This window comes from Engystomops pustulosus, chromosome 3, assembly GCF_040894005.1.
Source record: "Engystomops pustulosus chromosome 3, aEngPut4.maternal, whole genome shotgun sequence".
Classification (NCBI taxonomy): domain Eukaryota; kingdom Metazoa; phylum Chordata; class Amphibia; order Anura; family Leptodactylidae; genus Engystomops; species Engystomops pustulosus.
This window is the reverse complement of record NC_092413.1, coordinates 132,421,393-132,437,565: the sequence shown is the minus strand read 5'-3', so window position 1 is coordinate 132,437,565 and position 16,173 is coordinate 132,421,393. Positions and strand designations below refer to the sequence as shown.

Sequence of the window (16,173 nt, the reverse complement as noted above, 5' to 3'; positions counted from 1 at the left end):
GTTATGAAATGTAATTTCTAGGTTTTCCTAAATTATGTAAAATCTTGTCTGTTTACCTAAAAGAATTACTTCAAAGGCATGTGAACAGAGAAGAGTCATATTTTTTTGTGAAATGAGCTCTGGGGGATTGGTCACTTTAGATGCCTTTATCATTGGTTCTATAGTGCCTTTAAACATGCATTTGGTGTCATATTAAACCAGAGATCCAAACTGTTAAATAAATAGGTGGGATCTGGATCTTTATCTGCAGCTCAGATTTCTAACTATTTAACTGCTTGTGTCTCTGGTTCTCTAGTTCCCAACACCACACGCCTTATACTATCTTAAAGATGAGATTCTTTTAATATGTCACCAAAAGAAATGTTTTTAGGTGCTATAGAACTGAAGATAGGGGTGTCTGAAGCGACCTGCACGCTGCAGACTCTAGACTTGACACATCTCAAGCGAATATGACTATTCTCTGTTCATTTTCATTTGGAACAGATTTTTTATGAGTAAATGGGTGAGATTTCACATGAAATTTAGAAATCCCTACTTGAGGGGGCTTGTAGTTTATTGGGGTGTGCATGTGATCATGTGATGACAATTCTATCCTTTGAGTCCTGTATCTGTTATACTTTAACTCTTACATGTGATTCAATACATGGCCTCATCTATAAAAGAAAAAGGAGAGTTGTCAGTATTACGCTTCAGTGACTGACTAAATGATAGCTGCTATAAGTGGCGGCTGTGACATGGCTATTACTTGGCCACACAAAGGCACAGCTCACACTAGGTTAATCATAGGGACAGTCCACACAGTTAAAAAGTGAACTTTAAATTATGAATGCTTTTAATATGACACTTTATTTAATGTCCCTATGTTCTCTAACATTTTACTAGGGCAGTGTATTATCGGGAGCGCTTTCCCGATGTGATGGGGCACAAAGGCCCTTGTGCCAGTTTTCTGGCAGACTTTGCATGTTTTTTTAGGTGTAAACTTCTTGCGCAGTTATCCCTTTTGTGGAGCGGCTGCACTAAGCATTATGCGACACACATTAGGGGGTGTTCTGGTGCTCAGTCAGACAGTGCACCAGATTTATCATGCAAAGTATGACAGAATTGTGTCACACACCTCATGTTAAAGGTGCACAAAAAAAAAAGTTGAAGCACTCTGTCGGGCAGTGCAGGGAGCACCAGATTCATCCTGTACACTACGCAGGCAGACTGGACATAGTGTGGTTTGCCCTGTTCTTAGTAAATGTGTCCCATTGTGTTCTCAATTACTCCTTAAACTATCTGGAAGAATTTTGTGTATAAAGAAGGATCATCTCCTGTTTTCTGACCCGCCCCTTATTTTTAAATGATCTTTGTGGGCTCCTTGCACAGCGAATGATAAAACTCTTCCCTTTTTATAGGATCAGAAGTATATGTAGGTGGATGCAGAGATTATCTTTTCATAGATCTATAAATTCACATGGTACAAAGTCCCAATTTGCCTAAAGACAGCTATGAGGCAGGTAGAGGAGTGTGCACGTGAGGCCCACCCCTAATGTACTCACTGGCAAATTTACATATCCATTAAAATATGATTATCTGTGCATTTCCTTTTGTTGTCTAAGTCTATTTCTTACACAGGGCTTTCATTGCTTTTCACTAATAAGAAGTTCTAACCTATTGACTTGGTAAGTAACAACTGCTAGATTGGGGGGGTCCAACTGTGGGACCCCATATCTAACATGGTGCCCTGTCATTCCAATATTGGAGGACATTGCTACCCTATTCAGTCTCCATTCAGGATCTGATGTGAATAGCCTGGGACAATGTTCTAGCTGTTTGCTGCAATTATTCCCAAACTAGAAACTACACACCACCTCAAAAGCTTTACATAAATAGGTCTTCCAGGGTTTTTTTTTTTTCCGTCACCACTTCTTTCTTGCTATTGTCAAGTTGAAGGCGGAAGTGGATCCATTTTATTTATTTTACACTATTCCTCTCTAGATTTTCTTATCCTTTCTCTGTTAATATTAAGACATTTTGATGTACTATATATTTATATTTGTGTACTTTACAGATTCCTCCAGGCCAAAGAAGAACTAAAGCAGCTGAGACTCCCAGGTTTTTTGTATAGCGATGTGCCTCAGTTGGCCTCTACAGTCCCATACTTTAGCATGGAGGAAGATGACAACTCCGATGATGGAATCCATCTGATTGTTTGTGTTCATGGATTGGATGGTAAATGCTATGTTGTAGTTTATGAGGGAGATGTATTGATGTGTTGGTCTTTGGACAAGTGCTGAGTAGAACTAGACAGTTCTCTACTGTGCCAGATTAATCATTGGGGGAGATGCATCAATCTGTCTATGCCTGGAGAACTGTAGTAATTTGCACTTGAAATTCCTGTGCGCCAGAAAGTTGAATATTGTGGTGCAGCAATCTAGAACAACTAATAGGGGGTGCAAAGTACAAGTTATCAAAATATCCGCAAGAAATTCAGTATTTGAGACCGTGCTTTTGTTTCTTGCGTCTTGACACTTCTTAATTCAGAGAAGCATACACCTTGATGTTCCCACAAATCATCCTCCTCAGCTCCGGGGTCTAGTATGTTCAGACCCTGGCAAGTGCTTACACAACATCTTTCCCCTGGTAGGAGGCCAGTGAGATATAAGAATAGGAGAGAATGATACCAACAACTGATTGCTCTCTGATTGTCTGTAATTTCCTGAAGTAAATGGAGCTCTGGCGAAAGTTCCCGCAGATGAACCTCTTTACTTGTTTTTGATGCTGTGATGTGCTGAACCCTTTCACGGGAACAATATGTACATGAAAATTGATTTCGCTTTTTCCCTTCTCTATTTGTATGGCAGGTAATAGTGCTGACCTCCGGTTAGTAAGGACATACATTGAACTTGGACTTCCGGGTGGGCGAAAAGATTTCCTTATGTCGGAGAGGAATCAGGTGGTGTATTCAACAGTCTTATTTACAGATTTTATTTCATTGTACAAGGAGGATAAAGAGGGCTATGTCTTAATTTTTAGAAGTGATTTCCCAGACAATAAAAATTATATTGAAAAGGTTTCTCTAGTAGATCAGTGACCCAACACCACTCCCCACGTCCTGGAACTATATGCAAACTACAGAGGAGGTGGCATAGCCTCACTGATATGGTGAGTCCTATAGATCCTGTTAAATATAATTTGTATTTCCTGGAAAAAAAAAGTAAAACTACACAGTGTAGAATTTTGTGTGGAAAAAACTGCTTCAAATAGTAATATTCAAACATTTCAAATCCCAACTGCTGTCAGCTCCTGGATCCCTCGTCCATGCCCGCACCGTCCAGTCCCTCCTTCTTCCTCACACAGGCTTAACTTGCTGCTACCCATCGCTTACCTAAGCTCCTGGATCCTTTGTCCATGCCCACACTTTCCAGTCTCCACTCCTTTCCGTTGTGAACGATGGAATACAGCAATCTGCTATCCCCAGCAGCCCCCATAGACGGTGAATGGAGCTGCAGGCTGCATGTTTGTCCTACTGCTCCACCCATGAGTGAGAATGGGATCCCAATTTTCTTGAGCATTAGAGGTCCTGTTCTTGTGATTGGTTGGCCAGTTGGACCCTCACCAGTTAGCTATCCTGGTACAACCCGTTTAAAGCTGCAGCTGTTTCTGTACTTTTTATGAACCCTCATTGATCAGAGTTATACCCTAGCTGTAGATAGGGGATGACTTAAATACTTGGGGCAACCTCTCTAAGTGTTTAAGTAGATGATATGCACATTCGGTTCTCTGCTGTATAATGAGAGAGTTTGGACTTTGCTCTGACAGTACAGAACTGAATATAATACCATTGATTATAAATTTAAAATCAACAGAGAGGATGGAGGTGGTGAAAGATCCCAGGTAAAAAGTGGGAGAGTACATTAATCATTTACTTTCTCCCCGCAGAATGATACCTTTGCCGACTTTGATTCAATGACTGATCGTCTCCTGGATGAAATCATACAGTATATCCAGATATACAATCTAGCTATTTCCAGGATCAGGTAAGAGACGGGTTGTGATCTCGGCCTATATAGCTCTATTTATCTTCTGCCATTTAGATTGTTTGTCATAGTCAGCAATGGGATGTAATTTATTGACATGAATTAATTGGCTTAATCGTCCCTCTGACTGTAAGTTCGGTAAGAAAATGCTGAAAAGTTACATTAGTAAAGACAACACCCAGCAATATTCAGAATAACATAATATATAATTATTATAACGTTATTCTTAGAATTATCTTTTTTTTATCATGCTGTTAAACTTTCTATAAATGAATACTGGGCAATTGAAATAATAAAGTAGATACAGACGGTCCCCTACTTAAGAACTCCAGGCTTACAGGCGACTCCTAGTTACAAACAGACTTATGGATTTTGGTAATTTACTGTACTTTAGTCCTAGGCTACAATAAACAGCTAAAGCAGTTATCAATAATGTCTGTAATTAAACTTTATTGTTAATCCTGGTTCTTATGACAACCCAACATTTTTAAAATGCAATTGTCGCAGAGACCAAAAAAATTCTGGCTGCGGTTACAACCGCTTTTTTACAGCAACTTCAACAGTGCGTATCTCCAGTTCTGTGGCACCTAGAAACATTTATTTACATATGATATTAATGGTGAGTGTCAGGGTTCAGAAGATATAACTGTTTGAAGTTGGCCACTTTCTTGATGTCTATGCACATGTGCTATCTGCACGGGTATGTGCACAAAAGGAAGACTGTCAGTTTCTGGGTCACTTATAAATTATACATATTGCCTTATAGGTGAAGTGCTCTGTATCACAAACAGACTTACCTTGATAAGTGGCTGGAAAGCATGTGTGTGTACATAGATGCATATATGCATAATGAGTCTGAATATTAGGTCCACCACAGGTTTAGTTTTGTAGAGGATCAAGAAGTTGAACATATCCTAGCAATGTGCCTGTACTTTATAAGACGTGAGTCCCACATAAAAGCCAGATATGTATTCACATGGTATCCAGGGATGATATGATCCCACTGTGAAGTCATTTACCACCTACTTCTAACATCCACACTTGGGGGAAAAATAGATTTATAGTATAACAGCTTTCTGTGTTCATGTGTTTTATCCTGTTTTAGTTTTATAGGTCACTCCTTAGGAAACCTAATCATACGATCAGTTCTTTCAAGACCGAGATTCAAGTGCTACCTTGGCAAGCTGCACACTTTCCTCTCCTTATCTGGTCCACATTTAGGTACCCTGTACAACAGCAGTGCACTTGTCAATACAGGTGAGTCTTCTCATGTCACTGGCCATAAGATTGTCCTCAGATTGTTAAATAGTCTATGATCAATATGTTCATTAATACAAACAACACGTTTTCTAGCAATATTTAGCATAGTGTCTTTCATTTTTTGTTTTTTTAATGGTTTATCAATATGTCCATATCTGCATTGGATGCCAATCCTTTCCAAAGAAATAATTTTACTGTATTTTGAATGTGGCATTAAAAGACTCTTAAAAACAAGAGCTTAAGTCTAGTATTTTTTTATTTCTCAAAAGTAACTTTTTGTATTCTAGGCTTGTGGTTCATGCAGAAGTGGAAAAAGTCTGGTTCTCTTCTACAACTTACTTGCAGAGACCACTCTGATCCCCGTCAGACTTTCCTGTACAAGCTTAGCAAGAAACCGGGTATAAAGTCTTCATAAAATAAAATGTTTTGCTTGGAGAAATCTATAGATATACATACATATAGATATAGATATATGGAACAAAATAAAAGTTCAAAAAGCTAGCAATTTTTGGAATTTCCCTATAGCAACATATGATATAAGTGATTATTTGACCTATGCAACATGAGGTACCCCTTTTGTTGTGTTCTGTGAGGATTTCCACAATGATCACCTATCCTGTATTACTGCTCTGTTGCTATGTGGGGAATCCTCTTTAAGGAAACCCGTTTCTTTGAGTGGCATTGCCATACAATACTTAAAGGAAATCTATTTCATGCATTATGAAGCAAACATACCTTGATAATGCTGTAACTACACTGATGCAGAAGCATATCTTGTTTATTCCCTGAGTTGAGTGGTTTTGCTGACAAAACAATTATAACATTTTAGGACCCTGTAACAATGTGCAATAGAACCAATATTGCTACTGAGGAAGGAGATAGATGCTCTGAAACGTGTATAGCTCAGTTGATTTACAGATGCTCATGGCGACAAGTCATGTCACATTTTTCACTTTTTTAACTAATAAACTTGACATTCATCTTTGATACAAGATAGTTATATCTGGAGCACAGTTGTTTATAAGATTATATTGTTTTATTTTTACTGGTCACTGCAATGTTGGTTTATTGCACATTGTTACAGGGTCAGTGCAATATTGTTTTATAGTTTTATTTATTTTGGTACAATGAGAATTTTATCCTACAGTGTCTGCAAAACCTACTGTTGCTGCAGCAGCATATCTACTATAATCAGTATATATGTATATTAAAATAATCTTGTATACATTTATATTTTTATTTTTGATATTTTAAGATCTTCATTAACCCCTTACCGACATGTGACGTAGAATTACGTCACATGCCAGGTGCGGGTGCATGGAGAGGGCTCACGGGCTGAGTCCTCTCCATAGGCGGTAAGTATTTGCTGTATATTGCAGCAAAGGCTTACCGGTAACACCTGCGGTCGGTGCTAGCACAGATTGCGGGCGGATGTTAACCTGCCGATTGCTGCCGGCGGCTTATACTGCCATACAGTAGTATGGCAGTATATGATAGGATCGATCAGACAACCTAGGGTTGTCATGTACACAACCGTATATTGGGAACAATTGCTAGATGCTATGAATTTCTATGTGCTCATACCCACATTTTGGTTTCCCACATCCCTGTGCATGAGCCGCAAATTTTATAGCATCTCCTATTCCTACCTGATTTTTTTGACTCGGGTATACCTTTTCTAGTGTCAACGGTGTGTGAGCGGACCTCAGACCTCTAGCTCGGCCTGAGAGCACACATTAGTCATTAGCAGGTGGCTTTAGAATTGTATCTGTTAACCTATGAACTTCCACCGTTGGTCTATAAACATAGACTCTAAATAAATGATTATTATTAGGTACCATGGTGACATCTGAGGCTGGTGACATAAGGAGGGGTAGAAGTCCTGGGTTTGTCCTTTCTGAAAGCAGTTTAAGCAGTTCATGTCAGCATTTTGCAGTGGCACATCTGTATCTGCATATTGGGCAGACCCTTTGTATATTGGCATAGGCTGTCTGGCCTTCATTCAGATGAAGTCTATGGCAAAGACTGGTGATTTGTACAATAAAGTAAAATTTAAGGGTTTGCCGCAAGTTTATACATTTCCCTTATCCTCAGCGTTCTTCCTCCCATTAGTAAAAACAGGACTCCCTGTTCCTTGGATCACTGGGGCATAGACAGCATCGGGAATAGCTGTAACCTAAAATCTACGAAACTCAACTACAATACCCAATGACCCTCCGGCACATGTGGATTGTATACAATGGAAAATGCACATTGTTAAACAATACAGTTTAGTACAAAATGGCACTCCTTTACAGGCACTTCTTTACAATTCAGATATGACAATTTTTACAGTACCTCATTATTTCTGTCTGGGGAGGGGGCTTTCCAGCCCTAACTTATTGATGACCTATCCACGGATAAGGTCATCAGTAGGTGATCATTTGGAGTGCGATTTCCTACATGAGGCTGATCAGTAGGGTCCAGCGGTGACGACTGCAGGAAGGAGACTGCTCTGTCTGTAGTGTATCTGCCTTTATAGGGGAATGAGAGAGGAGCCTGCCGTGAGCCCTGACAACCCCTACACTATGGACATGGTTGTCTGCCTCCTTCTCCGGCCATATTGTAGTGGCTCCTGGCTGCACTCAGCTGTCTTCTCCCCACCCATCATTAATAGGTACGAGCCAGAAAACCTTTTTATACATGCTCTTATCTCTGTTTTTATACTCTATGTTGTCTTTTTTCAGGGCTGGAATACTTTAGAAATGTTGTTCTGGTCAGTTCATTACAGGATCGATATGTACCGTACCACTCGGCCCGTATTGAAATGTGCAAAACTGCTGTGAAGGACAAACAGTCAGGTATGATATTCCTGGTGTTACCTCTGTATATTTTTTGTAGTATCTTGGGAATATTTTATGCCCTATCAAGCAGTCAGTATTTACTATATATTGCATCACTTTTTGTTATCCAAAACAAAGAGTTGAATCTTCACAAAGGATAAGAATGATGCACAGATTTGCTCTTCTGTGGACTGATGAGCTGACCATGTGATGCTGCTGTGTAATAGTTGCTATTGTCGCGCTGAGCATGTCCATGCCCTGAACCCTTTTTGTTCAATATAAGTTTTTCATTTTTTCATTCTTCTTCCTTGTAGAGATCGCAGTATACACTCAGCAGAGGCCATAATAGCATCCATTCCCGGCCTCTTCAGAGCTTATGCTGCTTCCCCAGTGATGCAACTTCCAGATATGTACAGTTAGCTCACTCAGGAGACAGCTGCTAATGAAGGATGTGTGCACTGTATGAACAGTGTACTGCTGCCCTCTGTAGTAAGGATACATCAGGAATCCTAACATACAGTAAAACAAGAGCTGAACACAGCCTTGCAATATAGTACCGTATAGTATGAACTATACACAGCAGCTCATTGTCAGGTGTGCATTTCAGAGCCTGATTTCTATAAAGGGGGTTAAATGGTTATTAATATCTATTGCTATCTTGTTGTGTAGCATTAATCATCAGTATCAGATACTTGTGGGTTCCAATCAAATAATCTCCGCCTGTACCAGAACTATAGTAGAGAATGGAGTAATAAGCACAGTGCTGTTCTCTGTTCTCATGTGAATCCATTTGTGGTGATCATTCTGCCAAGGCAGTTGGGAATAACGAATTGGGGGATTTCCTAGGTTTCCTATACCCTCCACAATCTGATATTTAAGTATATGGGATATTTTTGGCAGTAAGTGCTGTCAGGCAAACCTGACATTAACGTGTGTGTTAACTAAATGTAAACACATGCATTAACAAAATGTTAACATGTGTGTTAACAACACATTCAAGTTTTGTAAACACAATGTTCACAACAATCTCGTCGGGCAAATCTCCTTTTCATCTGTTTGTAATCGCATGCATTAAATGCAAACAAAACGCAACGTGTATACGCAGCCTAAGGCCAGTGCCGCACGCACCGCTTTGTCTGTGTTTGAAAACGCAAGCGCAGACAAAGCCTCGCCTACCGGGGCGGGCCGTGGCCCGATCGCATCAGCGTTTCTTTGGAAACGCCTGCAATCAGGAACGAGCCGCCAATGTTTTGCGTTAATTTAATGCAAAGCACCAGCGGCATGTTCCCGATCGCAAAAACACCGATGCGATTGGGCCGCGGACCGCCCCGGTAGGCGAGGTTTTGTCTGCGCTTGCGTTTTCAAACGCAGAAAAAGCGCTGCGTGTGGCAACAGTCTAAAGGAAATCTACCATCAAAATGAAGTGTGAATAGACCAGAGACACTTGCTGATAGACCCAGGCACTGTGACTGTGGTAATCTTCTTATATTTGTTATCAATGCCCTCCTTCCTTCACATACCAATTTTTAAAATTATGGTATTTAGGCAGAAGGGCTCTGCGGGGTGTTACCAGACCCCCTCCATGCTGTAGCTTTGCAGGCTGTTACAGTATGCAGGAGGACCTCCCTCTCCAACTCTGTGCCAAAACCTCCTCTGCAGTGAGATTACATCAGGCAGAGGGAGGGGTAAGTACTGAGGGTGAGAGTGTGAGGGGAAGACAGTCTTTCAGTCCTACAGTACAGAGGTGCTCTGGTAACAACCCAAGATCCTTCTGGTTTATTAGCATAATTTTAGAAGTAGATTTTTGAAAGAATAACATGGATAACACCTGGTAGAAGATTACCACAGTTACAGTACCTGAATCTATAAGTATGTGCCCCTAGTTTAGCATGCTCAATTTTGATGGAAGATTTCCTTTAATGAATATAGATTTTAGCATTTTATTGATAAACCGATTCAGGAGACTTGTTTGCAGTCATGTCTGACTATTATTATCTTTCTCTTAGGGCCAGTGTATGCTGAAATGATTCAGAACCTCCTCTTACCCGTTCTGCAGAATAAGGACTGCAATCTAGTGCGATATGACGTCATTCACGCATTACCCAACACAGCAAATTCTCTTATCGGTCGAGCAGCCCACATTGCGGTCCTTGACTCTGAAGTCTTTTTGGAGAAGTTCTTTCTGGTTGCTGGCCTTAGATATTTCCAGTAGAGATAGGACATTGCCAGACATCTTTGTAATACCTCATTGACAATAAATCTCAAAGTATGTGGTTATAAAGTGTTAGCTGCCATTGTATTTTGAGCTGTATTTATATGTTTTTGGGTTTTAATTTTTTTCCTTTTTTTTTTTCTTTTACTGGAAAATAATTTATATCATCCAATTTGTGAGTACAAATGCAGTGTAGATTTGTTATTTATATTTATGGAAAAATCTGCCACCTCATCAGATTCCTACAGTTTAATTCCTATTTTCCCCCCAAAATGAATTCTATTGAAATTTGTAACTCTCCTAGGCCATGATTTTTATGGATTCTTCATGCTGTTAAGTCTGCACCATCAACTAGGTGTACCATCTCTGTCAGTTTATGTAGCAAGCTGCTTAGATCCAGACCCTGACACGATGGTTATGGTCAGCTGGCCTGGCCACATAATAACATGTATTGTTGAACATTATTTTTCACCTCCATGTAATGCTGGCTTTCACATGTATGGTCTTAAACTATTTCTTTTTCACATTGAACGACTATGTGATGCGGGCCTGGTTGATAAAGACCATTTGTCTGAGCCACGATAAACACTGTTGAGATTCAACCAGCGTGACAGTATGCAGCTGTCCTTCGTGTACCAAAGTTACTCACGTGCTTACTCTGTAAATAAGGCTTTAAGGACTGCTGATGATGAAGCTTGCATGTCCCCACATTTACCTGCAGAACATTCTCCACTAAAGACGGTGAGAGCAGGAGCTTATACTCGTAGACAAATGTTGCACTAATTCAGTGATATTTTTCCACCAGTCTAGATTTGGTTGTGTATTAAACCATTTATAAATGATATTGTAGATCTACATATACGAAACCAGACTTGGCAGCACTCACTATTGCTTTTATAATGATGCGAGAGTTACCATTGTAGTGAATAAGATAAAATCCTATTCACACTAGTTGGTAACTGGCAGCATGTTTATTCCAGTATGATCAGTATGTACATATTAGTCTTGGTTATCTAGATTGTGGAGAAGACAGCCTACCCAAGTTCACATTCTGCCATAAACGGCTGGATGGTGCAAGAGAAGCTTGCTTTAGTTATTAAAATCTGTTCTACCTGTAGAAATTTTTTTTGTGGAAATTGGCTTTAAAGGCATTTTCCCAAAGTAGACAGTTATCACTTATCCAATAGATAAGTGATGAATATTGAGAACCCACAGTCATTTCCTGCAGTTCACCATTTCTCATCCCAGCATATAGAGAGGTTGTTTAAAGGGAACCTGTCATCGGGTTTTCACCCATCAATCTAATGACTGGTTCCTATAACTTACAACCGCAAGAAAGCAAAACCAGTTTACTCATAAAATTCCCTCTACTGTTATGTAGCAAAAATTGGCTCATTGCCAACGAAGAACCCGAGTCATAGGGCCGCCCACAGGGTGTATGGGTTCTCTGAATTTTCCCCCTCACTTTTCAAATCAGCATGAGGCATGTACTGTCTCCATACACTCAACACACATGCTGGATTTTAACAGGGAGGGGTAGAGGAAGGAGACGAGCAAAAGAATTCAAAGGATGGGATACACACACCTAATGAGCACCCCCCCCATGACTCAAGAGCTTCATTGGCAGTGAGCCATTTTCAAACTTTATTTTCTGCTCAATGAGTTAAGAACATTACAACTTGATAGGTTAAGAACATTTTCACTAAAGACAGGTTGCAGGAGCCCATCACGCCTGCATTGCAAAGTGGTCTTTCTGCCTTCTCTAAGCATTTGCATTAAAATATAAGTGTGTGTTTTAACTTGCCTGGCTTCATGACAGAATCATCTGTAGTCCCAGACCCTCTGTGTAGTCCCAGGGTTTGGGCTTTGGTTTGGATGCATTTAAAAAAAAACAACATGTGACTTGTCTGTGATGCAGACTGCTCAGCTCTCAGCCCCCACCCTTGTGCTCCTGTGCAGCTCCTCCCTTTCCCACTGATGTCAGCTCACCAGGCTGTGAGCTCTATAAAGGAGCAGGAGGGGGGAGCTGTACAGGAGCACAAAGATGGGAGCTGAGCAGTCTGCAGCACAGACAAGTCAAATGTTTTTTTTTTACCATTCAGTTACCATTTTTTTTTTACCAAAGACCAACCCATGAGACTACACAGAGGATTCTGTCAGAAAGACAGGAAAGTAAAAACGCACAATAATATTGTAAGGCAAATGCTTAGAGAAAGCTAAAAGACATATTTGTAATGGGATTGGGTCCCAGGTGACAAGTTCCCTTTTAAGATTGCAAGTAGTTGCTCAGTTTAAAGTTTTTTTTTAGCTGACAGAGATGGGTAAGTACAGCACTTAGTTGTTTCCATTTCCCCTATATACATGGAGTGGAGAAGGGATTAAGGATTATACAATCTATTTTCCCATTGGATGCTATTACTACCTTTGCTTCTCCTGTGTTTGCTACTCCAGCAGTAGAGTACAGTAGTAATATCCTGCGTCACACCCTACATCATCATAAAGGTAATGTGGTCTTGCCAGGTCTCTCTCATTCATTCCCTGATGTTAGACAGTGCATTTCCAATCAATGATTCACGTTCATCTCTATCTGCTACATTTGTGTTTTCAGCTCCACATTTTGATAGAGAAATACACATCATTGGTCTTTTTTTGTACATTTGTCATGTCCTCCACTTCTAGGCTGGGTACTGGTACTGATGTGAAATAAATCATCTAAAACCTTCTTAACAATTATTTCAAGTAAGAGGAAAAAATCAATATCTTTCTGAAACTGGAAACCTTTATTGCTGCATTCTTGGCTGTCACAAGTGAAGATCTCTTGCTCCTGTTGAGGGTATAATACATGACGTGGAGCTCCCCAGTGTAGACGGCACATACACCTGGAACTTCACACTTTTGTGACATTTGTGCATTATTTTCCATGTCCATCATCAGCCCATCCCCTCCCCTCCTGCAATACTTTTCTGGGCTTATGATTCCTGTGGCATTGTAAATATTAGGATTGTGCAGAACAATAACAACTTGTTTGGTGAATTGGATAAAATGTCTTTTTTCATATTGAAGAATGTTATCGGTCTGTTGACTTACTATTGGTGCTTAATAGCATTGGAGAACAATATTTTCATGCTAGTGTTTGGGAATAATTGCACTGAGGATTGAGCTGTGTACTTATGAATTGTAATATAAATCTGTGTAAAACTCATGCATGTTTCGAGGTATTGTTCTGTTCCCCAATCTGGTTTATATGGATACATACATCACTTACTTTGAACTGTTGGATTTTTTTTTCCTCCTGTTTTTTTTAACGTTCAATGTAAATGTTCATGAATTGATGCAGACATTATTATAGAGGTGTTTAGGTATTGCAAACATGGAATAAAATTATCTGGGACAGGTACCTACCTGGTAAATCTCCTGCAGCTCTCCAATGTTTCTTGAACAAAATGATGATGGAAGATCTACATGATTGTCGCATCATTTATATGAAACTATTGCTGTAGCCAAGTAAAGTTTTCCAAAACCTCACCTTTAAGTTAGGTAACAGATCCAGCTGAATAGAAGCACATCTAGCAGGTATCTAAGGGCACAAGGAAATGTTTATATGCCGAAATAGTCTTTCAACCATTTGCCAAAGGCTTTTACACTAAGAAATATGAACAATGCGAAGTTGCTGCATCTGCAAACATTGAGTGTTTGACCCATTTACTTTCCTCTGTGCGGTCTCACAATGTGGGCACTGCTGGCATGTAATGCAGAAAGCTGCAGGGTTGGGAGCAGTGGACATATTGCCATTGTCTATTATATGTTTAACATTGTTTTGTAATTTAATTGCATTTGTATGTTCCTTTTTTTAACATTTTGAAGCTGATTTTTTTGAAATTGAGCGTAGCGGTATAATCCTTTTATGGTTTACTGTGATCAAATAGTGAAATCATTATTCGTTTTAACATCCTACTAGATATTTCATCATCCTAATAAAATATTTCACTCTTTTTATCCGTGTTATTGTTTTCATTAACAAGTTGGACATTTGTTAATCTTTAATAGAAATATATCACAAATGCACACAATTGCATATTTAGTAGCACCAGGTTGTTCAGGTCATGCCTGAGACCCCCACTGATCAGCAAGTTGGGTTACTTTCTGGGAAAAACCCCTTAAATCTGGGCCAAATGTTTCATAAATGTAAGAAAAATGCAGGTTCCAACTGCAAGATGTGCAGCCAACTGATAGAAACACCATAGTATATGTGCCCCAATGGGTGAGAACACTTAATTGAGAGAACCTATTCCTCCTCTTTTTTTCACGTCACTTTTTGTCCATTTGTTTGGGCATCTGAAAAACTGATAGGACATGTCCTATCTTTCCCGTGTTACGGCCCGGAGGCCGTGGATCTCTATGGAAAGTGGAGGGGGTCACCCCTCCTCCTCTTTATGGCGCACAGCTATGGCCGGGCGGTCAAATGTTCATATGCATGTAGCCTTTCCCTGTTCTGTCCATGCTGCACTCTGTATCTACAACACTTCCTGTTACTCGCTCCTTCAGCCGGTCCTAATGGCAGCCTCCAGTGTGTCTATTTTCCCTCCCTCACTGACATATACAGGGAGGTGGGAGGGGAAGCAGCTGGATGAGTAATCATCTCCTGCTACAGGTCCTTCCTATTTATCAGTGTTGTAGCTTTCTTTACATGTCTATGTAGAGTGCACAGAGAGTCTGCCTACTGCAATAAAGGAAGCATCAGGGATGATGAATGAATTGGTGAACATTCAGGGATTATTATTAAGGCAGTAAAGGCACATTTATGTTAAAGAGTGGCCAACCCCTTTACCATTTGGCCTTATCAGTTATACATACTAGAGCTATGTACATCCCAGGTTAGAGGCCAATGGAGGAAGATACCTAATATTACCTATTAGTACCCCATGTTCATGTGTCTATGGGTCTCCATGTCAGCAGAGGCAGGCCCTCGTGCCTGCCATACTGGTACTTACATTACACCCTGCTAGAGGCATAACACACTGAGACCCTGTGACAATAGGATTTTCATAGCCTTGGGATATCATGGGGACAAGGATTTGGAGAGGTGGTTTGTCTAATTACATTTACTGTTTACATTGCGTTTACAAAAAGCATGCAAAAAAATGCAAGTGTTGACACGTTGTTAATGCATATGTTAACATCCGGCTTACATTGCGCTTTGTAAATGTTAACGGTAATATAATTAGGCAAATCACCTCTCCTCAGCTGTTGTAATGTGTTACATGTATCATGTTTATGTGCTTCACAACATACAATGGTTCTTTATGCAGTTACACCGCGCTCCATGGGACTGGAAGGAAATCGTGAATGATGTAAGAGTATATGTTCCTCTGAGAGGTATGGGTTCTTTTAATTCCCACAGGAATATATACCTGAAGCTGCTGCTTCTGGCTTGCAGGATAAACCTGATATTACAATGGGTTATGAGGTAGAGTTGATATATGAGCCGGAGGACAGAGTTTTGATCGGCAGGAGTAGCTGTGGCATTGTTAAGTTGTCTGGTCCGGTCAGCAGCAGCGAGCCATTTGGCTGACCGGACCAGATACTCCTGCCGATCAAAACTCTGTCCTCCGGCTCATATATCAACTCCAGCATTAAGTGCATCTATAAGACAGTTTCTTTCTAGAACGCTTCATATGCAACCCCTGCACATAGAAAGAACCTTGTGGACCAGAAGAAGGGTCATTCCGCCCTGAAACGCATTGTCCAAATCTTATTGTTGACCTTTGAAGCTTTACTGTTTTGAATATGCAATAAATGTTTTAAATATGTACCAATCAAATGTATGTGTACATTAACTACCTAGTTGCCGTTTAAG

At 40.1% G+C, this 16,173-nt stretch overlaps 1 protein-coding gene across 5 annotated transcripts in view; it reads left to right on the top strand.

Annotated features, from left to right (window-relative positions):
• FAM135A (family with sequence similarity 135 member A) overlaps positions 1-14,316 on the top strand; it is a 73,568-nt gene extending 59,252 nt beyond the window's left edge. For 4 of the 5 annotated variants that reach the window (XM_072142177.1, XM_072142178.1, XM_072142176.1 and 1 more), the window contains 7 exons: positions 2,054-2,214; positions 2,847-2,938; positions 3,925-4,022; positions 5,128-5,279; positions 5,570-5,680; positions 8,009-8,122; positions 10,111-14,316. In XM_072142177.1, the coding sequence (XP_071998278.1) occupies positions 2,054-2,214; positions 2,847-2,938; positions 3,925-4,022; positions 5,128-5,279; positions 5,570-5,680; positions 8,009-8,122; positions 10,111-10,316 (934 nt within the window). In that variant the 3' untranslated portion in view covers positions 10,317-14,316. Of the gene's footprint in view, positions 1-2,053; positions 2,215-2,846; positions 2,939-3,068; positions 3,148-3,924; positions 4,023-5,127; positions 5,280-5,569; positions 5,681-8,008; positions 8,123-10,110 lie in introns of those variants that run through there. The other variant, XM_072142180.1, reaches the window with a different exon arrangement.
• The last annotated feature ends 1,857 nt before the right edge of the window (positions 14,317-16,173 follow it).